This window comes from Heloderma suspectum, chromosome 2, assembly GCF_057233095.1.
Source record: "Heloderma suspectum isolate Gila_16-S chromosome 2, 16-S_ref, whole genome shotgun sequence".
Lineage (NCBI taxonomy): Eukaryota > Metazoa > Chordata > Lepidosauria > Squamata > Helodermatidae > Heloderma > Heloderma suspectum.
In genome coordinates, this window is record NC_139459.1 from 141,466,648 (window position 1) to 141,492,970 (window position 26,323).

The 26,323-nt window shown below is 47.2% G+C and overlaps 1 protein-coding gene across 1 annotated transcript; it reads right to left on the bottom strand.

Annotated features, from left to right (window-relative positions):
- Positions 1–15,257: 15,257 nt before the first annotated feature.
- On the bottom strand, positions 15,258–21,582 carry LOC146352877 (trypsin I-P38-like). Its single transcript, XM_084835093.1, has 5 exons — positions 21,522–21,582; positions 20,160–20,325; positions 19,145–19,398; positions 17,954–18,090; positions 15,258–15,513 (listed from the first exon to the last, which is right to left on the bottom strand). Exons 1-5 carry the CDS (start codon positions 21,559–21,561, stop codon positions 15,361–15,363), a joined length of 750 nt encoding a protein of 249 aa, XP_084691219.1. The 5' UTR covers positions 21,562–21,582; the 3' UTR covers positions 15,258–15,360.
- Positions 21,583–26,323: the final 4,741 nt, after the last annotated feature.

Sequence of the window (26,323 nt, forward strand, 5' to 3'; positions counted from 1 at the left end):
TAAGCACTCATTGAGTCCGATTCTGTAGCCAACTGTGGATCCACCTGATCATTTTTTCATCTAGGCCACTTTGAGCTAGTTTGCTCATCAGGATATCATGGGGCACTTTGTCAAAAGCTTTGCTGAAGTCAAGGTATATTATGTCCACAGCATTCCCACGGTCCACAAGGGAGGTTACTTGATCAAAAAATGAGACTGGATTCGTCTGGCAGGATTTGTTCTTGACAAATCCATGTTGGCTTTGAGTAATCACTGCATTGTTTTCAAGGTGCTTACAGATGGATTGCTTTATCATCTACTCCAGAATTTTCCCAGGGATTGATGTCAGACTGATTGGTCTGTAGTTCCCAGGTTCCTCCTTTTTACCCTTTTTGAAGATAGGGACAACATTAGCCCTCCTCCAGTCATCTGGCACTTCACCTGTCCTCCATGATTTCTCAAAGAGAATAGACAGCGGTTCTGAGAGTTCTTCTGCCAGTTCCTTTATGACTCTAGGATGCAGTTCAACTGGCCCTGGAGATTTGAACTCATTCAAAGTAATTAGGTGTTCCTTGACCATATGCCTATCGATCTCAAGCTGCAATCCTGCCTCTTCAGCCTGTACTTTGCCTTTGCCAGCGGGGTCATAGACCCTCTTTTTGGAGAAGACTGAGCCAAAGTAGGAACTGAGCACCTCTGCCTTTTCTTTGTCCTCTGTTATCATTTTGCCATCCTTATTTAATAGCTGAACCACCATTTCTTTCCTCTGCCTTTTACTATGCACGTAGCTGAAGAAAACCTTTTTGTTGTTTTTAGCATCCCTCGCTAACCTCAGCTCATTCTCAGCTTTAGCCTTCCTGACACCATCCCTGCAATTCTGTGCTACTTGCCTGCACTCTTCCTTTGTTACTTGGCCTTATTTCCACTTCCTATATGTGTCCTTTTTTGTTTTCAGGTAATCTCTAAGCTTTTTGTGAAGCCACATTGGCTTCTTCTGTTGTCTTCCACCTTTTCTTCTTGTTGGAATTGTTTGTGATTGTGCCTTTAGAATTTCCTTTTTTAAAAGCTCCCACCCATCTTGGACTCCTTTTCTTGTTAACATCGCTTGCCATGGGACCTTACTGATCATTGTTCTGAGTTTATTAAAATCAGCTTTCCTAAAATCCAGGGTACACGTTTCACTAAACTTGGCTTTTGCTTCCCTTAGAACCAAGAACTCAAGTACAACATGGTCGCTTTCCCCCAGAGTTCCTGTAACTGCTACTTTATCCACTAAGTCATCTCTGTTGGTTAGGATCAAGTCAAGGATAGCCGATCCTCTAGTTCCTTCCTCTACTTTCTGTAGGAGGAAGTTATCCACCACACAAGTCAGGCATTTCCTGGAGGGGCCATGTTTTGCAGAATTTGTCTCCCAACAAATATCGGGGAAATTGAAGTCCCCCATTACTACTACATCATGCTTCCTTACAACATTGGCTATTTGCTTTTCAAAAGTTTCATCCTTGTCTTCTCCTTGATTGGGTGGCCGGTAGTAGACTCCAACCATCAGGTTCCTTTTATTCTTTGCTCCATTTATTTTGATCCAGATGCTCTCGATGGGGCTACCAAGCTCATTCTCCTGTATTTCTGTGCAGAGATATGTATTTTTCACATACAGTTGTCATTGAACTGTGGGTTGTTTGTTGAACTGTGGGTTAGCATGTTGTCTGAACCCAGGACATTTTCCACAGGGTGGCTTGTTAACCATGAAGTGTAGCTTGTTAACCACCCTGAACAACCCAACAACAAACCATGGGTCCTCAAGGTGGCTTGTTCAAGAAAAATAGCCACACTGCGTGGTTAACAAGCCATTCTGTGGAAAATGTCCTGGGTTCAGACAACACACTAACCCACAGTTCAACAACAGTCCATGCTCAGCAACTTAGTGTGGGTTAGCATGTTGTGCAGCTAGCCCTGGCTCTATCCCTGGAGAAAGCCCAGCTGAGATACAGTGGCAACTACTTCTGTGCCAAGCAAGATTACACACTGTTGAAGCCAAACAGACATCTCTTCACAGGGGAATGAAAGTGGAAATGACAATGGCCCTGTTCAGACATCACACTAAGCCTTGATGGTTAGAATTTTTTAGCTAACTGTGATGGCTTAGCGTGATGGCTGAATGGCATTTTTCCCAACCATGGTGGTTTGTTAACCATGGATTAACCGCGCTCACTAACCATTTGCTGCAACATGGTTAGCAGCCCTAACCATCGCTTCGCATGATGCCTGAACAGGTGCCCATGGTTAACTGAGTGCTACCATAGAGCACCACGGCAAGAGTGGCTGAAATGGGCCCAGCTGCTCCTGCCAGCGCTCCAGATCTCCATGGTCAAAATCTGCCTAGCAACACATGACGCAGCAGCCGAGAGCCAGCTTCCTCGCTCTCCATCCCCGCCTGCAGTACGAAAATTGGAGAAGCATGCAGGGAGAAAAGATGCTTTCGATCCCATGCCGCTATTATTGGCACAGAGACCTTGAGCACTTAGCACTCCTAGGCACAAGCACCTGTGTCCGCCAGGATAAGGGAAAACATCCCTGCCTGGCCATCAGCTGGCCAAGCAGCAGCATCCCTGCCTCAAACAGTGCCCCTGCCCCGAAACCTGCCCCCCCATGAAATGGTTGCCTGCGACTGCCGCAGCACCAAGCTCCAAAATGGCTGCCCGCAGCTTCCTCCACTGAGCCCTCAAAATGGTCACCCATAGCAGCGTCCTCCGCTGAGGCTGCTGGGATGCATGGCAGCCCGTCTGGAGGACTGCATAGTTTAGTGGTAACCATGGCGGTTAGTGAGTGGTTACGCTAACCACGCTGCGGGCTGTGGCTACCTGCACATGTGGCAGGGGTCTCGCAGCAGTTAGCGCTAACCACCCTGCACCATGGTTAACTTCACTGCCCTTCCCCAGTGTGCATCTGAACAGAGCCGATGTCTCTTACATGGGCCCGGCGCAGAATATTTTGGTACCTGAGGAAGGAAACATTCATGGCAGCCCCTTCCCGCCATTAACGTGGGGCATAATCCACAGGGAGGATCTCCAGCACAAGCCCTGTTGAAATGCCTGGCTTTGCAGGGGTCAGGCATATCCACAGTGCTGCACAGTGGAGGCTGGTGGCCTGGACTTCGGTGGGGCTGTGAATCCATGACGCGTTCTAGTGAGAACCAGCCAGATCTCTAAAGGGATTATCCGAACTGCTGAACCCTATCCCCAAAATGGGGTCAGCACCTGGGACAGCTCCTTTAGAGTTCAGGCTGGTTCTCACTAGAACCCGTCATGGACTCACAGCCCCACCGAAGTCCGGGCCACCAGCCTCCACTATGCAGCACCATGGATGGTGGCACAGGGGCTCTGCACGGTCTCCGACGGAGCTCCCCACCCACAGCCTGTGCTCTTGGGCGGCTCCCATTCAGAGGACGCTGGTGGCTCGGATTTCGGTGGGGCTGTGAATCCTCTGAGAGTTCCAGCAGGAAGCTGCCAGGACTCTGAAGGAGCCATCCAAGGGACTGACCCCATTTGGGGGATAGGGTTTAACCCCCTGGACAACTCCTTCCGAGTTTCTGGCTGGGTCTGACTAAAACCCAGAATAGAAACACTGCCCCGCCACAATCGGAGCCACCAGCCTCCACTGCTCCCATTCTTTTCAGTGGGGTTCCCGCCAGCATTTTCAAGGGGATTCCGGCCCATGGCTCAGAGCTATCCCCCAATATCTGCAGGGCCACTTCCGCAAATGCACGTCCTTGCCCCAGTCGAATGGGTGTTTCTTCCCAATTTACACCCTTACTTTCTTCCTCATCTCAGTGGTGTTCCTGCTTTTTAATGTTTTCTTTCTTTCTTTCTTTCTTTCTTTCTTTCTTTCTTTCTTTCTTCCTCTCTTAGTCTTCCCCTTGGTTCTTTTTCTTTCCTTGCCATCCTGCCTTCCTCCCTCCCTTCCCCTTCACCACAAGAAGCTGTTCCAGCCACGTGTGGGGAGAGACAGCTGCCACTTCAGTGGCCAACCCCAAAGCAAAAGAGGGATGTGCAGGGAGCACCGCTACAGCACCGAGAGAGTCAGGAACCCCTGAGCTTGACCAAGGGAGCTTCAGTGCTTAGGGCCAATAGAGGCCAATAGCCAAAGCTAGAGTCCGTTTGCTCACAGGACCTGAGCTGGAAGGTGTAGGTTTGTCATGGCCATGGATATGGTGGCCGTTCCTGTCAGCTCCCTTGCCGATCTCTGGAACTGGTGGCCCGCACCGGCCTGCTCTAGACAGTGCCCCACAGGGGTCTAGGAGAATCAGCAGATACCAATAACCCACCCAAAGTCCAGAACCAGAGGTGCAGTGCCCTTCTGGCAGCACAAGGTCGACAATCTCTGAGCCCTACTGGTGAGGAGGAAGCCAGGGGCTGATAGCAGGCCAGGAATGGGGGCGGGGTGGGGCAGTAAAGCCAGCTCTAAAGTTCCTCCTTTGAGGCCTAGCCAGGGCTGAAGCCATACGCTTTCCTTTGTTGGAGAGCTCCCCCAAACATCCTGATCTTTGACTCACTGCACAGCTCCTGGGAAGACAGGAGTTTGAACCACATGATGGTGGTGGCAGCAGTGGGACACGTCGTGACAATCACAACGCATTTTGAGATAACTATGGCATCCAGGCTGGAGCAAAACGGAATTATTTTTCCTGCAAAGTGCTCACAGCAGGCCTCCAAGGGGCACTCAACCATCCTCCAGCTGGCCAGCTTTCAAAGAACTCTTAACTGCTTGGGAAGCTTTGCTGTATGACATGGACCAGATGCAATGGTGGCAGGGAAGAACGTGTTTCCTTTGCTGCTATCAGCACCACTGAGTTGCATTTGGAAAGACGTAGTCGGAGTCTTTTGCCATTCCCAGTCTGGTTGCTGTTCTGCATGTTTCTTGCTTGACCTCAGTAAGCCAAGGAGATGTTCCAGCTCAGCGAGGCAGGAGATAGCATTGGGGTGCCATTGTGTTGATACTTCTGTGTTCCAGAGATCCAAAAGGGAACTGACAGGACTGCCAACTGCTGCAGTTGGAAAATATAGGGGACAGTCCAGATCCACGAGCCTCCAGAGGCAGACCACCTCAATAGGTCCTCCACCCACGCAGAGGTTAGAGGCTGTCTCTAGCCTAAACCCAACCAATGACAGACCTGTAGTTGTCATGGTGGCCACGAAATCGCAGTCTTATCAGCGTAGGCAAGGAGAATATAGAGCAGGAGTGTGGGTGTTGCACCAACCGACCCACAGAACCCGAATCCTGTCTTGTAGGCTCTGTTAGGTACTGGCATGAAACTGGCAAACTGCTAGCTAGCCAGAGAAAGTGGAGAAGGAGATGGAGTCCCAACAGATCAGGGATACCCCGCTGCTCTGTATATCTGAGAAACTTGGTGGGCAGAGCTGGGGCAGATTTGCATCTCCCACATCTGTTCATTGGTCTAATGCAGATATTCCTATCAGATGCTTTAACATAGCCTTTCCAGTAGGGGGCAGTGCGGTATAAACATAGGTCATATAAACACCTTCTACTAAGGGTCAAAGTACCTGAGACATCACCAATCTGTGACTGGATCTCCTGGCCTCATTCTCCACCCCCCGCCACCCCACCCCCATTAAAAGCAGCAGTGAAGGATACTGACTTGGATCATGGCCATGGCCTCGATTCAAATCAGTTCCTATTTCCATTTCTTTAGTGAAAGAAAATGAAGAACCTGTTTGATCAGGGCTGATAGTGGGGCAAAAGAAAGGAGTTTGCACACTGGGCCGGTACCGATGTCCCAACCACGCTACTTTCAGCTGTCTGATAATCTGTCTCCAGACTATTGGAAAATGATAATCTGTCTCCAGCCTGCTGAATGATATAGGTATGGAAAGTGAATAAACATTTTACTTATACCAAGGCTGAAGGATATATAGTTTTTCAACTGTTGAAGATGGATTGAAAGAGGGAGTGGGAATGATTTCCTGTGGTGTTATCCCGGTTGTCAAAAAACATGTGGACTTTTGAAAACAGTGGGATACGATAAATGATATTTTTACAGGAAGGGTAACGCTGATAGATGCACACTAACCTCACCTTTTAAACCATCATCTGTTTTCTGCCCTTACAGAGGACTTCTGACTGGGAGAGTCACATATCAAAGCTTTCCCCGTTATCACTTCAGAATGGATGCATGTTTGCATGGAAAGGGGGAGCTTACGTCAATGACTCCCTACAAAAACACCTCCCTGCACATAGAAAAATAGCACAAGAGTAAAGGTGAGGGTAGAATCCTTCTCCCTGACAGGCTAGTTGTCTATATGGAGGGACAATAGGCAAACTAGGGAACCACCCAGGGTGCCAACATTCCATTGGTGCCTGCATCCATGACGCAGATCCACAAGGAAAGGGCCACAGCCTGTCCTTTCGCAGCAGGAGCATAGAAGCAACAAAGCAGTCCATTGGCTGTGGTTCCATTCCTTCATTCCAGAGCAAATCTCTCAAGACATGGCTGAAAGCCTTCCGATCTCCACTGTAAACTTGTAAAGGGAAGGAAGAAACAAAGGGGCAGACAAAAATGAAAACAGGACAATATTATTGTGGTCAGCTCTGGATCATTCCACGTGCTCTGGTTCTACTGCTCAGCATACAACAATAAGACGCTGTGTGGGATGTGTTCATTTTCTTTGCACAGCGAGAAGCTTTGCACTGGTCTTGAGAAGGGAATGTTCTAAGAATGGGGCATCCAAACAGGAAGCCTCCAACCACCACCGACTCCCCCCTCACCATCTCAGGATTAGAAGGGTCCAGGATGCAGAGCAGGAGCAGTACGTACCAGCAAGCTAGCACAGCACCCCCCCCCCCAACGCCACAAGGACGCCTTTGCACATGGACTGTGTTTGCTCACGTTCCCCTTTGGCTTCTCCCACCTTTCAGGTTCCTGCCCTCACCCTCTTTTTACAACCGCATCACTGCCTTTGTTATCTCCCTCACTATCAACATCCTCGGCCAGGGAGTTGTCTGGCTGGCTGGTTGGTTGTTCGCTTTGTTTGTTTGTTTTGCTTATATGATTCTGAAAAGTGAAACATACATTGATAAAACATTATTATTGCCTCACATCGTAATGCTCCATACAAAAGCAAGATATGCATCGAAAAAGCTTAACTTACAGAATATCCTAGACTGTTTACAACATTAGAAGAAACCTTTGGGTGTACTTGCTCATTGCTCTAGAGAGGCATTTCGTTTAACATCAAGAAGAAAGATGTAAGGAGGACTGGGGTGCATACGCTGAAAGGCTTCCCGTATGGTGTGTGTGTGTGTGGAGGATTAATGCTCCCGTCCTCACACCCTGCAGCTCTGATCAGCAGCTCCGAGTTAATGAACAAACCCAGGAATGTTAAATGCTTCCATGCATTTTTCATCACATCTGGGTTGGCCCTAAGCAATCAATGTGGCCTGGAGCCTGGAGCGGAGGCACACCTCTGGCCACGCCCCTTCCTGGAAGAGAGTGGCTGGGTGAAATCTGTCCCAAAGTGCTTTGGGCTTGTGAGCAATCCAGCCACTCGTTCAGCCTTGTGCAAATGCTTCTGCTCCTCTATGTGCTCACCGGCCTGCTGGCCTGTGCTCTTTCAGGTGACTCTAGAGCAGGGGGTTGGACTCGATGATCTTACAGGTCCCTTCCAACCCTACTATTCTATGATCCTATGAAACCCAGGTCTACCGAGATGGTCTCTTCATTCTACTATGTGCCCCTTTTGTTTTTCAGGTGAAGAATTGGTGAAACTGTCATCACAGTATCTAATAGTTGGCGAGGAGCCATCTGTCTCTGTGACCTGCACACTGAAAAATACTGCGTACCCCTGGATGAGCTGGTGTGTGCAGGACCTCCGTGGCCAGCTGCACTGCCTGGCAAACGTTAGACTGGAAGGGAAAAAGGAAAGGGCAGCTTGGGGACGCTCGTCCTATGAGGCTGAACGGGTTAGTGACACAGAGCTGAGGGTGGCGGCGAATGTGACCAAGTCCCAGACTCTCTACTGCACCTGCAGCACAGACCACAGTGAGAAAGAGAGCAAGGAGGCTGCCACAAATGCTGCTTCTTCCTGTGTCAGCACTGCTGTCCTCAAAAAGGCACGAGCAGGAGGTGGGAGGTGTCTCTGACATGTCGTCAGTGATGCCGCAAGCACAGTACAACATTCGCTGCTTGCTGGTTATCCGGGATGGTGCTCTGTCTGCCATTGGTTCTGACAGGCAAACACCTGCTGAAATTCCGCATTGCCCCGTTGAGCTTCCCTTTGATGGCTGCTTTTCTGTTCGCGTCAGGTAAGCGACTTAGCACTGTTACTTAAATCATTGGACTTCAACACCTGTATATCTGGAACTAGCTTTTAAGCCAGTCTGAAACAATCCAGTCTGTTGTTGTTGTTGTCGTCACTGTTGTTGTTTCTATATGTCTGATGAATACAATCTTTTGAAAGGAAGTTGCCTCTGTCAGTGTGCATACTCATCCCTTCATCCGCACCCTGCCAATCCGTGAAGACTGAGGCCACAAGATAAATGGGCAATAATGCCTGTGTTAAACCAATTTCAATTCCCTGAGAAAATGATATTTGGCTTCCAGCCTATGGCCATCTTTCTTTGGCACTTGTACTCTCTTCTGGTCTCTCTTGTTCTCACTTTTGCACCCCCACCCGTCTATCTCAAACCTAAAAAAGACAGATATGTTGGTACCACTGATGTGACTCAGACCCACCAGGAAGATCAGTGATTAAAAAAAAACCCTGAAAAGGCTGCAGATGTTTGGTTTATAGGTATAAAACATCAGCGTGGCAAAGGACTTGAGTCAACGTCTCCTTAATTGTGGCCCGTTTTGGATATTGCCTTGAATTACATTCTCTGGACCTCCTACAGTATTATGTTGGAAATTGCACAACTTAGGCAGCAAGGGTTGCGATGGATAGTGGACCCACTTCTTTTAGAAATGTGTTCTGTTTTTGGTGTTGCACCCCCTCCCTTTATTTCTCTCTTTTCTGATTATGTCCTCAACTCTTTTTTTTATTTTTACCCTCATAGGTTCTGCTGTTAATCAGCCTTCCTCAGAGGTGGTCAGGGAAGGGCAGCCAGTAACCTTGACTTGTTCCCAAATGAAAACCACTCATGTCAACATGTACTGGTACAAGCAGCAAAAGGACAAGGGTGCCCAGCTCCAGCTGGTGGCTTTTACATCAGAAGGTTCAGGAGCAGATAATGTCATTGACAAGGCATTTCAGGACCGCTTCAAGACCACCGGGATGAAGAACTATGCGTTGCCTCTATCCTTGGAGAAAGCCCAGCCAGGAGACACTGGCACCTACTTCTGTGCCAAGCAAGATTACACAGTGAGGCAACTGCTGAGGAAGCCAAACAGGAACCTCTTCACTGAGGAGTGCTTGGTATATGGGAATGGCTGTTACACTGGTGCAGACCAAGATATGTTGGTGCCTGGGAGATAAAATCCAAATGGGACTTGCCTTTGATGGTGGAAGCCAAACAGAAACCTCTTCACGGGGGAATTGAAAGGGAAATATCTCTTACAGAGGAATAACCTGAGGTATTTTGGTTCCCAGGACATAACATCCAAATAGCATCTTTTTTGTGGTGGTGGTGTGTGTGTAAATAGAAAAATTATAGACAGTTTGCTGCTCAGTAAATAAAATCAACTGCCTCACCTAGGCTTCTGCGAGGGGTTGTCTGGAGAAAACCCTATAGAGATTTGTTCATAGGACTTCCTTATGTAAAACTGGACATAAAACTCTTTCCCAGCTGGCTCTGCTTTTAGCATGTGTGGTTTCTCCCTAATTTCTTCCTTGCTCTCACAACTTTCTGTTTTCACATTCTGTGTTTTGTTGTGTTTGCTGTTTGATGGATTTCAAGGATTTTCGTGTGTCTGCTGAGTTGTAGCTCAGTCAAGCAAATGTCTGCTCCATTGCCCCCAAGAGCTCCCATTTGCTTGTTGCTGTATTCTTGTCAGGTAAGTAACTTACCACCATCACTTGCAAGATCTGAGAAAGCCTTCAAAAGAATGTTGTTGAGGTACTACTAATGTGACACATTTTTGGTTGGGGCAGGAGGGCCCAGTTTTGGGTCGCAAACAATACCAATAATTTAAAAAACAGCTGTGTGAGGTTGCAAGCGTCTGACTTACAGGTAGAAACGTGAAGCTGTGAAAGAACTGAATTGAACTCCACCCTCTTCTGGATAGCTCCTTTTTATTGTATTCTTCTGAACTTGCTACAGTGTGGGCATAGAAATAACTCATTTTTCAGTACACTCCTATACATGTCAACTCAGAAGTAACCATGGGCCGATCTACACTTACGTTTTTTTACACTTCCAATGAGGTTTTGTCCCCCGTCTTTCACTTTACGCTGTTCCTGCTTCATATTGGAACTGCAATTTCCCGCTTCCCTGCTACCATTTTCAGTACCTTGATATTCCAGTATTTCCCATTCATGTGCTCTGCTCTTCCGTGTTCGTCACCATATAAGGTCATAGCCCTCTCCCATGCCTGCCCATAGACAATGGTGTTTGCATTTCCCTCCTGTCCAATCACAGCTCTCAACGCCCCCATGTGGTCCTCCAGCTACTGATTGCATAGCTTCCTCAGCACTCAAAGTTTCATCAGCAACAAGCAAAGGGCTGGATGTGCGTGTGCTCATCTGATCTCAGAAGCTCAGCAGGATCAGCCCTAGTCAGTACTTGGATGGAGACCGCCTGGGAATCAGGCTTCCTACATTGAGCATGGGGTTCTTCTATCCCTTCAAATGACACTAAGTTTTACCTCCTTCTATCCCCTGCTTTGGCTTTTTTTTTAATTAAGGCATTATCTTCAAATCTTCAAAGAATAGTAGCTTCTCCAGCCCAATTTCTCTGCACACTTGCCCAGGCAAGCCCAGGCAAGCGCAATTTTCACAGTCCCCTCCATGCTCGCAGCACGGAAAGAAACACACACACATATCCAGGCAGACAGTCATCACTATTCATGGACTAACATCAATAAAAATGTCTGTGGACAATTTTAACGTCATCTCATGAGCGGTGGACAAAAACAGGGCAGTCTTCGAAGCTTCAAAGACACTAGCAGCCCCCCCCCCGCCGCCCAAGTGCTGGGTGCCTCCGCTGCTGCCTCTCTTCCTCACGCCAGCTGTCAAGGGCTAGCGTGGGGAAAAGAGCATCGAGAGACACCCCCCAGCCTCTCGCCCTGGCCTCCAGCAGGTGAAGGGGGGAGAAGAGGCTAACTGCCTCCTTCTTCCCTCCACCCCCACCTGCTACAGTGGCAGCAGCAAGGGACAAGCTGGTCATTTCCCCTAAGGCCAGGAGAACTTACAGAAAATGACCAGCCTCTCCCGTGCCACTGCCACTGTAGCAATGATGGGGGGAGGACGAAAGGCGCTGCCTTCTTCCCATCTTCTTGCTGAGGGAACTGGTGTCCGCGGGGGGGAGTGGGAACTTCTCGCCGGGCCTCGAGCCCCAACAGGATGCTTGCGCCATCCCTACACACACACAGGGATAGAGGAAGAGAGAGATGGTGGGCAGGGAATCAACAGAAACAGGAAGAGTTTCTGCTCCTCCAATGAGAGCCACCTTCTTTAAGAGCAGGAAAACAGCACTGCGCTTGAGTATAAACCGTGCTTGTGCATTCAATGAAGTACTGAAACGGGGAAACAGGGTGAGTATGAATAATCATGTTTTAATGAGATGGCATTTACCCCGCCAGTCTATCGAATTCAATGTGCTAGCAGACACAATGTAGATCCTCCCCATATTTCACAGGACAGTTAGGTCAATCAGCTTCCTGCAAACCTGGGAAAGATCTGTAACTTATTGGCAGACCATATCGTGGGCTGGGTTTGGGGCCTTGGGTCACCATCTACCACTCCTTTTGTAGAGAGGTTGCTGACCAGGGCCATAGAATGACAAGAAGTAGATGGAGAGACATTTATGCTCAGTAAGCATTGCTTCTTCCTTCAAGAAGTTGCTTCTTTGTTATTTCCTCCACTCCCAGCCTTGCTGTCTGGGATATGTGCACTTCATATGCTGGGGATTGAAGTTCCCTTCTTTGTAATGGTCTCTCTTGAGAGCTATAAACTGGGAGCTGGATATGTTACATGCCACCCCTTTGATGCTTTGCTTGTGACTCTACACACCTGTAGAGTCACAAGTGAACCTCTAAAGAGCGGTGACTTCCTTGAGAATAGATCAGGCCAAGATTCCATTCTGGCCCAGCACTGTTTCTAACAGTGGCTAGCTAGAGTTGTCTGGAAGCTCATAAGTATAACATTAAAGTGATGGGTTCCTCCTGTTGTTTGTCTCCAGCATCTTGAATTCTGAGGAAGATTGTTCTGGACACAGACACTTTGACAAATTCGGTGGTTAACAGCCAGTAATAAAGCCATCTTCCATGAACTTGTCTAATCCTTAAAAAAAAAAAAGCCATCTGAACTAGTGACCATCACCACAACTTGAGATAGAGAAGTCCATATGTCATGTGTGAAGAAGTAGAACATTGACTTTATCTGTCATCAGTTATCTACCATAGAGCAACTGCAGCTTTCCTCTATTGTAGGGCAGCTGGCTCTGGATAAAAACCTCTGGATAAAAACTAATTCAGTAAATGGTGCAAAAATGAAACACACACAAGCACACACACATACATGTGCATCTACACGTCTGTGCTGGGCGTCTGCCAACCCTTAACTGAAGTTAACGCAGGCTCCGAGTCTTTGGGGTGCACACATGTGTCAGCAACAACCAGCAAGGCCTGGGTAGTTTGGCTTTTGCGAGCATGACGTCCTTGGAATCAGGAGTGATGAAAGAATATATGGAGAGTCCTCTGCTGTTTCCTCCTGGTGGTTGCTTCATGAGGAAGAGATTGGTGTCAATTCTCTGGGCCAGTCTACACAGTCCCCCCACCCCTCTGCCCATCACTGCAATGCCTGGGTCACTAGAGTGGCACATGCATGCTCCAAACTGTTCTCATCACGCCATTTTTGCCCTTCTATCCTGGATTTCTTCACACTACTTTTATCACATTTTTTGTGTGCCTTGCAGTTTCTGTATTGTATAAATTCTGGTGTGTGCTAATGTCATAATCCTGTAACTTTTCCTGGTGGGAGTGGCGTCAGCCTGCAGAACGCGTTTGGTGTCTTTTCTTCCTGCCTTCACATCTCACCTTTGGGGAGGTCGGGGGGGAGTGGATCTGTGGGAAGGAAGGGTGGGTGGTCTGTCCTCCATTGGCTGACCTCATCCAGGGGAGCATGATAAACCATTTCTTAAAAACAGTATTTGCTAAAGTGTGCCTACAGTGGTCTGCAGCTGTGAACGACGCATTTTCCCTATTAAATCGTTCCTGCACAGGTACAGAGCATAGGTGCACAATGAAAATATTAAAAAATTCAAATGTATGCATACGCCTTTGCAGTCCCACGAGCAGAACAGCAGCAGCTTTGAGCAGAACTGCAGTGAGCAGCCTTTCCTGACAGCTTCAGCACCTCCCTCCTGCTGAAGGGCTCCCCCCCACACACCTTTTCTCTCGTTCTCTCTGCCTTGCCCAGTGAAATGGGGAGTGAAATCAGTGCTGCCCCCCCACCTCCTCTCAACAAAAGAAGAGGTTTGGAATGTCTTTTCAAGCCTTCCCAATTGCCCCCTTTCCTTTTCATTTCCTTGCCTCAAAAAGCTACTATCTGACAACGTGAGGGTCTAAATGCCTGCCCAGAAGTAAGTCATATTGATTTCAGTAGTGTTTACTCTCAGGTAAGGAGGGCTCCAAGCAGGGAAGGAGGAAACTGCTTGAGGCATAAGAACAGGGGTTGCACGGGAGAGGGCTGCATTGGCTTTTGAGTTGGTTTGCAGAAGGGGCTGTTGGGAATACTTTTTGGTGGAGGAGAGGCAAGCCTAAAGTGGACTTCATGCAGTTGCTGTGCAAAAAAACCCCTTCTCTCTGGTTAACGTAATGTAGACCGTTGCTGGTGCACATGCATTAAACAATGTAAAAAAAGTGGGGGGAAGCCTGAAGCAGCAGGGCTCCCCTTACAACCACCCCACCCACTTCTAATACGCCACATGCAGTAAGAAGCAATACGTGATGCAACTCCGCTCTCATGACCTCTCAAGCTCCTCCCTACTTCTTCTGCAATCAAAACACTATGCATTGGTGTGTGGCACTTGAATGCCTTATAAACACATTGGATACCACGCTGCATTCATTAACGTGTGCCTGGAAAAGACCCCGATGCTGGGAAAGATTGAAGGCAAAACGAGAAGGGGACGGCAGAGGATGAGATGGCTAGATAGCATTACTGATGCAATGAATATGGACTTGAGCACGCTCCAGGAGAGAGCGGAGGACAGGAAGGCCTGGCGTGCTGTGGTCCATGGGGTCACGAAGAGTCGGACACGACTGAACGACTGAACAACAACCACCAAGCAGTAATGGGGGGGGGGCTTGTTTCGTTTGTGTGCGCTGCCTCACAAACAAAACAGTCTCTAGTGTAGATCCTCCCTTCACCTCTTTCCTCTTAGAGTGGGCAATCACAAACAGTTCTTGTGTGGAGTCCCAGCATGGAGAATGAACCCAAACACATCTAAAAGTGATGTCTATTGAGGGCAAGACTTAGGTCCGTTGCTCTCCCTGATGTTTAGAATGTGTGAAACTTTGTTTCAATAGCAATGAAACTCAAAGACATATCAAGTATCCCCAAAGTATTAATGCTTGGATCATTAAAGGAAGTGTTACTAGGACTGTTAGAGCAAATGTATGGGTTTCACACATGAATGTAACTTGATTCTTCTTCACTTGATTATAGGATACTTGATGATTTACAGCTAAATGTGTGAATAGCCTCCATCAGAAAGCACCGTCGATTTGGGGGTGGGGCAGCAGATGCACATACTGCCTGTGGTGTCCGATCTGTTATGGAGCCTGCGCACATTCAGGACATTAATCAATAAACATGGATGTGTGAAATTAGATGCAACACTCAGAATTCCTGCTCAAATGCACACATTCAGACACCTCTCTGGTCTGCAGTAGGAGTTGATATTCTTTCCCTCAAACTCGAATACATACTAGAGCTGATGTTGCTGGTAAGATGAGAGAGGCACCAGCTGACCATCCTTAGCCTCAAAGTGTTAGTGGTTGATCATTTCAAATGAATAAAACCCATTAGAATGCTTGGGCTTGCTCAATGGCAAAGACATTTCCCCTCAGCAGAACAAACACGAAGTGATAATCACCAGACTTTCCTTTGCACTAATGAACACCATCATAGTTTTATTTGTGCATATTCAATCCCCAAATCTGAACTCATTGGGAGGAAGATTTATTTTTTTTTCAAATGCAAAGCTTTAATATTTGGATCCGATAGTGTTTTTAATCCATGAGACGTAGTTGCAAACTTTGGTGTAGACTCCAGGATAGCCTCTCTGAGCACATCCAATGCCCCAGGAGACAACTCCCTGGAGCTGCCCATTGCAGACTAAAGGACCACCAGAGTCTCCCTGTAAAAGAACACAATGAAAGTATATTCAGTAAGTTGGAGAGGGATAAGAACTTGCATCGTCCACCTTGGATGGATGGAGACAGGCAATTGTTCTAGAAGGAGCATCCACAGAATACAGATCATGAGTACTATCCAGTGGTGGCACAACGCTAGCACTAATGAGGTTACACTAGCGCAAACCAACACGAATGCAACATCATAAGCACTTGCTAGTGCAAAGGAACAAGTGGTGAGTTGCCACCAAGAATTAGAGAACTAGTGAGGGATTTTTGAGAGAAACTGCTCAGTACCTCACCAAATTTATGTTTTGAAGGATTATTTGGGAAACCCAAGGCAGTCATTTTTATTTTATTATTTATTTTTGGTGATATTTATATTCTGCTAAATTTAATAAACTCCCTAAGTCAAAACAGTACCAAAGCCGAGAAGGCTGTTACTGTGGACAGGGCCAAAGAATTGAAAGAGGTATGAGAGAGCAATTATTTCCACGGGCGTCCACATACATTTATTTTGCCCAGTGTTAGCTCTGGCCAGTTTATGCAGTATTTTAAAGCTTCATAAAAACTCCTTTGAATGCAGATATTTGTAGGAAAAAAGAAACGAGTGTATACACCACGTGCCTCTTCTCCAGTCACACAGAAATATACTATACGCTGTGCTAAAGAGGCTGCATGGTTTCCAAAGAAACAACACTTGCTACTGTTTACCATCAGTGAACACTCTTAGCAGCACCCTTATTGGACCCAGTGGAGTAGGAAGCTGTTGGAAAATTGTTCCATCCAGCAGTGTTGTCTACACACGGGTGGGAAGCTTGTGGCCCTCTAGACATGTTGGCCCACAACTTCCATCAGCCCTAGGCAGCCTAGCCAATGGTGAGGGATCATGGGAGTTGTGGCCCTCCAGATGTTTTGGAGTACAAGTTGCCCACCCCTCCACTGCACTGACTGGCACCAGCTTTCAGACAAGAGTCTTTCCCAGTCCTGCCCGGAGATGCCAGAAGTGGAACCTGGAACCTTTTTCATGCAAAGCAGGTGCTCTATCATGGAGCTATAGCCAGCGGAGGCTGGTGGCTCTGATGTCCGTGAGGCGGTGAATCTGCTCTTGGTTTCAGCCAGAACCAGCGAGAACTCTAAAAGAACTGTTGCAGAACCCAGAGTCAGAGAGACCACGGAGTGAAGGAAAAAGAGATTCTTTATTTAACGCGCGGGCTTAAGGCTGGAATCATTTCCAAAGAGCCAGAAGCCCCGAAATACATCAGCACATTGTTTTTATAGACATTATATATATTATAGACATATGAAACGGCTCCTCCTCCCCCTCCCGCGTGGGGTTGCAGTCCTCAACATTTCTTTTCCCAGCACCATTGTTTATAATACAAGAACTGGGTTATAGGGTAGCCATGATAAGGAGAGAACAGAAGAGAAAAGCAGAGAACAAGATATACAATTGTATGACCTTTGACAAGATAAGGAATTCCTGTGTCTCGTCAGCTTACAACAATATATTCAAGGGAGAAAGAGCTCAGCAAGAACATGAAGCATGAGACTGCATGAGGCTACTTAGTCTGACCCCTGATATGGCTGCTACAGAACCATCAAAGGAGTGAAGCAAGTTGGATAGCAACTTTAGAGTTCTGACTAAAACCTGGAGTGGATTCACTGCCCCACTGACATTGGAGCCACCGGCCTCCACTGGCTATGGCCCTTCGAAATGTTGTGTATGTGCACGCACACTCGTGCGCGCACACACACGCGCACACACTGTTGTTACTCTATTGTACCAATTTCAATGCCAGAGTAAGGGAGAAGGCAGAATTTAATTTGCCGAATGCAGCCGAACACACGCACACAACCCCTGTGCTGCTGCTGTGCAAGGAAGTTTTTTTTTCATGGAGGAATATTCCCAGGTGGCATGAAGTCCAGGAAATGCACTACCACTTCATGCTACTTATTGCGTAAACTGTCCTCAGAAGCGTACATCTCTGAGGAGAGAAGCAAAACAGCTCTAATATAGGATTATAGATGTAATGGGCATTGGAGAGCGTACTGTATGTTTCTATGAATAAAGTTACTGTCTCTGTGTAGCTTATCTCATAGAATCATAGAATAGTAGGGTTGGAAGGGGCCTATAAGACCATCGAGCCCAACCCCCTGCTCAATGCAGGAAAGGGGTCTCCTTTGCTTCTGTGTTAGGAATTGGCAACTGGAGACCTGAGAGGTTATTCTAGCTACTAGAGGATTCTCTTCTGGCCCTCTGAATAGCCCCTGATCCCAAAGCCCTCTTCCTTGATTTTATCCCTCCAGGCCATACATACATCATCCAAAATATTGCCCTTGTTAAGCAGTTGTTGCCAGCCAGGCATTTTAACCGCACAGAGTCTTCTGTGCTGCTTAATGGAATTGCACTGTCCATCCTGGAGACAAAGAGAGAAGGTTTACCTGGCAAGAATCTTTGCCACCCTCCAGAAATCCCACACAAATCATATTTTTAGTGATTTGTCCTGGATAAGCTCCACTGCACTGACTGGAGGAAAGTACAGGAGCTTTTAGACATTGCAGGAGATCTGGATAGTTGGCTGCAGGAAATAGGAGACAAAAGAGAATAGAAACATTATATTCATCCTGAAAACTGGAAGCATGCCCCTCCCCCCATATTTCCACAACTGTTTATGGAACAGAATGCCAATGTCCTTTCCCCCCCCTTTTTCCCCTTTTTTAAGAAAAAAAGGAAGAGCCGTATTTGGAGGGGTGATTTGGAGGGGAGAAGCAATAAGACAGGAAGGATTCTCCGCATTTCTCCACCTGTCGGTTCTTTATTTCCAGTTTCTTCCTGAGGTGCCAAAATTACTTGGTTTGGCCCAGTCCTGGACTCTAGGAAAGTTCTATGTACCCATCTGAGGCGATGTTGCTTTTGGGCTGGATGTGCCTGATCTCGGAAGCTAAGCAGGGTCAGCCCTGGCTCATACTTGGATGGGAGACCGCCTGGGAATCAGGCTTCCTGCACTGAGCTGTGGGTTGGACTCGATGGTCTTCTAGGCCCCTTCCAACCCTAGGATTCTATGATAATGGCTATGATAATGATTCGGTTTACTGGGGATTGTGAAGAGGGGAGGATGCAGGCAGGCGAAGGCCACCTCAGAGCCTGCTTCAGCTGGACAGTCTCCCCCCTCCACCAGGGTCATTGCCACCAGCTGCTCTGCAGGAGGTGAATGGCACCTCAGAGCCTGTTCCAGCTGGACTGCCCCTCCCCTGCCCCTCCAGGCTCTCTATCACCTTCTGCCCTGTGGCAAGGATCCTGATCACTTGTCTTTTTTCAAAAAATTGCTTATTGTGATTTTATTAACGATTGTTGGTGTTGCTTGTAAGCGTTCGCGGAAGAACTTGTATCCTGAAAGGTGAGATAGAAATAACTGTAATAAATAAAAATCGTAAATTGTAAATTGTAAAAATCGTAAATTGGGAGGGAGCTGGAATTTATTGAAAGGAACAGAAGGAGCCTGGCTGGTTTGGCTGGTCAGGTTTAGACTAATATTTAACTATCCCTCCTATTATTTTGGCTCCGTGAATGTGCCATGGAGCCTGCTTGCATGTGGCAGATCACGCTTGACAAACAACACGCAGAGGACTCACTGCCAGTGCTGAGGGTGTTGCCCCAGCCAGAGATCAGACACTGTGCCCCCGCAGTCACACAGCTGGTGGGCAGGGCGACTGCCTTGACACGGCTGTTGAGGGCGGCTGGTTTGGACAGCTTGATGAGCATGATGTCATTGTCCAGCGACTGGGAGTTGTACTGCGGGTGTCGGAGGACGCTGGCTGAATTGATGTGCTGCTCAGAGCCATCATTTAAGGTCAGACTGTGTTCCCCGAGTCTCACCTGGATACGTCTGGATTGAAAGAAGGACACAAGCATCTCGATCGTCCCCATTGCTATCTAACACTTTTTAACACCCCACGCTCCCAAAGCCATTCTCAGTAATATTGCTGCCATTGGAAGCGGCCCCAAATGGCTTGGATATTGACAAATGTGGATTCATTTAGAAGTGGGTTTCTGGTCCCCTTTAGGCCTACAAGCAATTCATATGCAGAGATACATAGATACACGCACACCCATCTATGGAAGCAATCAAAACAACTGCCTTAGCCCACGCTAAGTGCAGCTGCAGGGGTGTCAGACCTCAGGCCCACAAGCTAAATCTGGCCTGCCTGGGGTCCCAGTCCAGCCCTCTGGGGTTCCCCTAGTTCCCTGGATGGCCCCCTCCCCCAGCCCCCTCCCTCCTTTCTCCTGACTGCTGATCGTTTCATGGTTTCCCAGCTTTTTGAGAGTGTTTTTTCCTCCTTATACAATGTTGAAATGGCTCCCTTCAGGCTTAGTGACCAGCAGTGAGCATTTCAAGCTAAACTGTGCTGGTATTTTTGGCCCCGCCCCTCTGCCTTTGGCCCCGCCCACCACTGGGGTGTGATCTCCCCCCCAATGCTTCTTCGGCCCTTGGGCTAAAAGAGGTTCAATGCCCCATTGCTACAGTGATGGCAATGATGGTGGTTTCCAGTGTGGACTGTGAGGCATATGTGTGTCGGCCAGCTAGTAACATTTGCTGAAGAGCAACAGTGCTGCAAGGAGCAGAATGACAAATCCATTTTAACTCACGATTTGTAGCAGTGAGCAGCTGATACAACCCAGTTGCTGTTGATGAGGGAACCGCCGCAGAAGTGGTATCCAGAATTCAGGGAGACTTGATAGGGGACAGAATTCTTCGGGCAGGTGTAGCCCCCCACAATCTTATCGTCATCATTGTCACCAAGAGGGAGGGCACCTGAGTAAAGGAGGAAGGAAATCACAGAGAATGTGAATATTATGTATCACCCTGTCCGAAACTGATTTCAGGGTTTGGATCCAAGACCATCGTTCCACCACGGACATTGCTGGTGGAACACAACCTCCCCATCTGCTTCTCCACACTGCAGCCCCTGAGCACCCTCCAGATCTGTTGTAGAGGGTCCCATAAGAACGCAATAAAAAGTTCTCATGAGCAGAACTTTACTTCGATAAGCAGGCTATTACTGTCAAGAAGCATCTCTCAGACTCAAGGGAACTAGCTGACAGGAGGAGCCTCAGCCGACGGCCTGCCCGCTGCCTCTGTGGCAGGGCTGCTGCTCGCTCTGTAGCTTCCCTCGCCATTCAGCCACCCACTGTTCTCTTCGTCCCTTCCTCCCATCATGGACCCCACTCCTGCATTTGGAGGCTTGGGCAATATGGGGTTTCTGCTTAATCCCACACTCAGCTTCTCACACCTGGGTCTCCTGCAAACTTTTAGTTTGGCACTGCGATAGGAGATGTATGCCTGTAAAAGCATCAGAAACTAAAGGTGCACTGATCACCTCCGTCTTTCATGGGACCATTCATGCTCTGCAAAAGCATGTGTGTGTGATAGAGAGATTCGGGGTGATGTTTGGGGAGGGAATTCTAAGAAAGTTTGGGGGAACTTCCTTTAGCGCCCTTTCAAGCAGCAGCTTGGCTGCTTTCAGCAGCCTGGCTGTGTTCTGGGGACATGTCTTGGGACAGAAGGCTCTGACTACATCATGATGTAGCATCATTCCCAGGGGCATTTGTCCACAAACAGGGCAGGATTGTTCAAAGCAGAGAAGCCACAGCTTGAATTGGAAACACTGACAAGGCTTTTTTTGGAAGGAGGAGGAGGAGGAGGAGGAGACGACCCTTGGCCACCTCAACTTTAGAGAGAAGACACTCACCTCCCTGAAAATTTGTGTGCCCATGAAGATTAATCCAATCTTGGGGTGAGTGACAAAAATTAGCTAGGCCAAATGCTTGTATCCTTGTACTTTTACAGAAAGCACTCAAGCTCAGCAATACGTGCACACATACGAGTGTATTTGGAAGTCAACAGAAATCCTGCCTCCTCAGTCTCAAGTTAAGCAGGGGATTCAGTGTAAGAGTCTTCTCAGCACCTTGTGGCCCAGACAGGAATTATGAGGAAAAATGCAGACTTACCAGCCGCTCCTAAGAAGGCAATGAGCAAAATGAATTTCATTGTGTCTTCCTCCTGGTTGACAAGCCAGGAGGAATTGTTGCATGTATTTATCCACTGGAACGGACATTATCTCTATCCCAAGGACTTCATGGAGGGGAAAAATAAACAAAGGAAAATGTGAAAATCATTACTTGGGTCTGTTATCACCAACAGGTAGAGAAGAAAAGTACAGTATCACACATTAATCATAAAACACACCAAAAATGCAACGTAGGCTAAGCTAATCTATTCTGGCTATTTTTAACTCCATCCCCATTCTTCCTTTTTATACCACTGTGGGTTTTAGAAATTTGGTCTTAACTTTGTCTGGGCCTTTTCCGTTTATTTATATTTTATCTATTTATTGCATTTATACCCTGCCTTTTTCCCTCTTGCAAGGAACCCAAGGAGGCTTACATTATCCTCCCCCTCCTCCATTTTATCCTCACAACAACAACCCTGTGAGGTGGGTTGGGCTGAGAGTGTGTGACTGGCCCAAAGTCACCCAGTGAGCTTCCATGGCCGAGTGGGGACTAGAACCCGGATCTCCCAGCTCCTAGTCCAACACTCTTGCCACTACACCACACTGGCACACCGTTTCAAAAATGTGCTTGAAATAGAAGGAACGTTTGCCCAAAATATACTACTGAGTCTTGCTTCAGGTTTCAAATGGTAGATCTTCAAATTTTCCCTCAAAAACCTCCATTGCTGTGAAGCCCTTGCTTCAACCCTGAACAACAATGGAAGCCAAATATGTACAACTGCACCCCTCGTTACTCTTATCGGTCCCATTCCTCCCCTGCTCGCTGTTCTTTTTACCACCCTCAAAGTTTATATTTCAAGTTCTTTGGGGCCTTTTTCTCTCCCGTTGTCTCTCCCTCATCTAAGCAAAATGGCAGGCAGGGGTAAAGGAAGTCTGCATCTTGGAATGGCTTTGGAAAAGACTGATGGAGCAGATGAAAGGAGAGTGCTTTGTGGCTCTCCTACAGGGTGCAACCAGAACTTTAGAGAACAATCTTTTGCCAGAAATTCTGGATGGAGTTGCCACGAAGACCCCAAGCAGACATTACTTTAAAGTAGGGCTGTGCACGCCCCACCCCCGATTTGCTTTGGTTGCCGATTCAGACCTTCTGAATCAAACCTACTTCACTTTGGACTGATTCAGACCTGATCTAATTCACTTTGGATTCGGATCCAAATCAGGATTCTGATATCCGAATTATTTGGTTTTTACATTTTCCCACTGACTTGCACTGGAAAACAGAAACAACCATACCTTTTCAGTTGTCTTGATAAATACATGAAATCTGGGGACCTGGTCGCCTCCATGGAGGTGATTCCATCAGCCAAATTGTAGCAGCCATATCGGGGGTCAGACTAAGTAGCCTCATGCAGTCTCATGCTTCATGTTCTTGCTGAGCTCTTGCTCTCTGAAATATATGTTTGTAAGCTGACAAGACACAGGAATTTCTTATCTTGTCAACAAAGGCTAAGGTCAGCACAGAATTGCATATCATGTTCCTGTTCTTTGCTTATTGTATATTTTGTTCTCTGCTGTTCTCTTCTGTTCTCTGCTTATCATGGCTACCCTATAACCTATTTCTTGTATTATAAACAATGGTGCTAAGAGAAAAAATGTTGAGGACTGCAACCCCACACGGGAGGGAGAGGAGGAGCCGTTTCCTATGTGTCACAATATCTATAAAAACAATGTGCTGATGTAAATCGGGGCTTCTGGCTCTTTGGAAATGATTCCAGCCTTAAGCTAAATAAATAAACGCGTTAAATAAAGAATCTCTTTTTCCTTCACTCCGTGGTCTCTCTGACTCTGGGTTCTGCAACATAAATGGTGCCGTGACTCGGATGTGGCAGGCTCTGAGACAGAGAGGTGGCAGTTGCCTGCTCTTAATCGCTGCACCGGGAGGGAGAGCTCGGTGCATGCCTCCCTTCTTGGCGCCACTGACCTTTTTGTCGGGTGAATGGGAGAAAGCCTGCGCCGGGACAGCCCAAACGGCAGTGAGCAGCAAGAGAACCTTGGGAAGCGGAGGAAGGAACTTGAGCCCTGCCTGTATCGCAGCTGCAATTGAGTTGAAACCCACATTGGAAGCCTTCAGGAGAAAGGCAAGTTTATGGAATAAAAGAGGGCCCCGCCTTTAGGGAGAAAGGCCACTGGGCAGAAAAAAAGAGGGCCCCACCTTATGAAGAAGGTCAGTGTTGGTATACGTATACAAAAAGAAACTACTCCTTGCGGGTAGAAGGGGGGCCTGATCACACCCCCGAGCGGGCGCCAGTACTCAGCCGGCCAGTACTCAGCAGGAAGCTGAGGAAGCTGGGGAAGCCGCTCTCCGCTCTAGTGAAAAGTGGGAAAGTGGGTGGCAGGGACATATGAATGAAGTGGTGAAAATTGATAATTGTGTGAGTGGCTACTGCGGTTTCTGTCGCATACCGTTGACCGTCCGGGTGCCCAGGCCAGTAGCAAAGTGCATGGTGTGTAAAATCCTCTTGTGTCGGCCAGTGAGACCCCTTACTCACTGACCAATCCCCTTTCCCTCCTTGTGTCTGTCTTTATCTTAGGAGGGAGGCTATGGGAGGTGGGGGAAGCAAGACTTGCACCCCCTTGAGATGTATGTTAAAAAAAAAAAAAAAAGGAAAAAGATTTTTTTTTAAAGGATTCAGAATAGTGAGAGGAAACAGCAAAAAAGCTCAAGGCCAAGCTGAGACAAAAACAAGAACAAGATCTGAGGCTGTTAATCAGAGAAATGTTGCAGGACAGCCTGGCTTTTAACAAAGCGTGGGAGTGTGAGGCCGAAGAAGTAGCTGTTAGCCTAGCGCGCCGAGAGGGGGGGCAGGAAAATTGCCCACAACGTTCTGAGTTGTGCAACATCATCACCTTGCCTAATTGAGATGAAATCCCTAAGAAATGGAAACTGAAAATGTAGATCCAGAAGATGAAGGCGCAAAATGGAGAATAAAGGTGAAGAATCAGCCCCCAGGGCACAGGCTAGACCCCTCTTCAAGTGGAAAGTGTGCCATAGGACTGTCCCAAGGCAGAATGAAGCAGAGAGACCACGTTGAAGATCTCTGTCAAGGTAACCGTGTTTAGCTTTGAACTGTCCTAGAATTGCATAGAGCCTGTAGCTACTGACCATCAGCTATATGATTTCTGAAGAGCGTAACCATTAAGCTTTTGCCATGGGATTCCCTGCAATGAAGAAATCTCACTGATGATAAATAAACTGTGTAAGCTGGGAGACCCAACCTGATTGAGAAGAAAAGAAAATATTGGAGTAACTGTCTTGAAAAACAGTGAAATCTGTGTAGCTGGCTGGCTGACGCTGTCAGTGATGTTACAACTTTAAATTAAGACTGTTTTCCTGTTTGAGACCCCAGCGAAGAAAGCTGGCCTGAGTTATTTGTTGCCCGTGCCAAAGCAAAGATTTAGCTGCCCTGCACCTCATCGTGTCCTGTTTTAAGCTTGGGATTTACAAATACAAACAAACTGGGAAGCTTGCCTTTAAAGTCCTGCAAATCACCCCACCGCCTCCCCAAAGAAGATTAATGGCTGCCTGAAAATGCAAGTATAAAGCGATGCCCATCACCCCCCAGCGTCCTAAGTTTCGGCACTTTGCTTTCGTGTACCAGGTTAAAAGAAAAAAAAAAAGAGTAAGTTTTTAAAATGTCTGTGAGAACCTGACAGAAGTAGAATAAAATTTACAGAGGAGTTGCCCAGGTTGAAGTGTCACGGCTAGAGAGCTGAGCTGTGCCGCTCTGTTTAGACAGAGGCCTTGCTAAAAAGTTAAAGGCCCTTGTCTGTCAGAAGGGGTGTAGGGCCACATTTCCCCTTTTTAACCTAATGCAGAAGTGCGGAGCCTTTGCTAGAAACATCTCATCTTCATTGCCCAGAGCCTTCTCTGTTTGCCTCCATCATCATCTGGGCTTTTTAGAGACACTCTGCACATGGACTAAAATTTTAAATTGTCAAAGACTTGCCATGGACAGTGCTGTAAAGCTTTTCATAAACTTGAACTCTCATTGCTGTAGACTGTGTGTCTGTGTTTGTAGTCAGCTCAGTGTACAACAGGCTGAGTTTGATCTATGACTTTTAGATTTCCTTCTGCCAGAACTCATGCAGCATAGAGTTGCCGATGCAAAAATGGTGACCTAGAACTCTTTGCGTGTGTGGGTATGTCCATCCCTTTATTTTGATGGGTCCTGAGCTTTCAGCCAGAAGAGCAGTATAATTGCTAGATCTGCTCCATCATGCCTTACCATGCAAAAAGTGTTTTCCATTCATTGTGTTAAATTGCAAAAAAGTTTGTTGTGTATATTTTATGATTTCTTAGATATCATAAAATATATGTGATATTTGCAGATTAGTGTTAGTTGCAACTCCAAATGATACTGTGTGGTTCCCAATAGATGACAAGAAGAAAAGACAAAGACAAGTAAAGAACGACAGAGGCAAGTAGAAAAGACAGAAATAGGGAAAGTGGCAGACAGATAGAGAAGGGGGGAAAAGAAGAAAAAAGAGGCAAGAAGCAAAGAGAAAGAACATTTATAAAGAAGAACCGTGGTCATAGTTGCCCCCAGGGTAAATTAGAAGCAGCTGATTGTGCCTGGAGCTTATTACCTGGGATAAAGTAGCCACAATAATGTAATAGTTCTTTAAGATAAAGAAAATGTAACTAGAAGGAGAAGAAGAGCCTATCCCAAATGTGTGTCATTGGGACTAGTGTAAGGCAGAAAAGTTTAAGTAAGTGAGTTTAACTTGAAAAAAAGACAA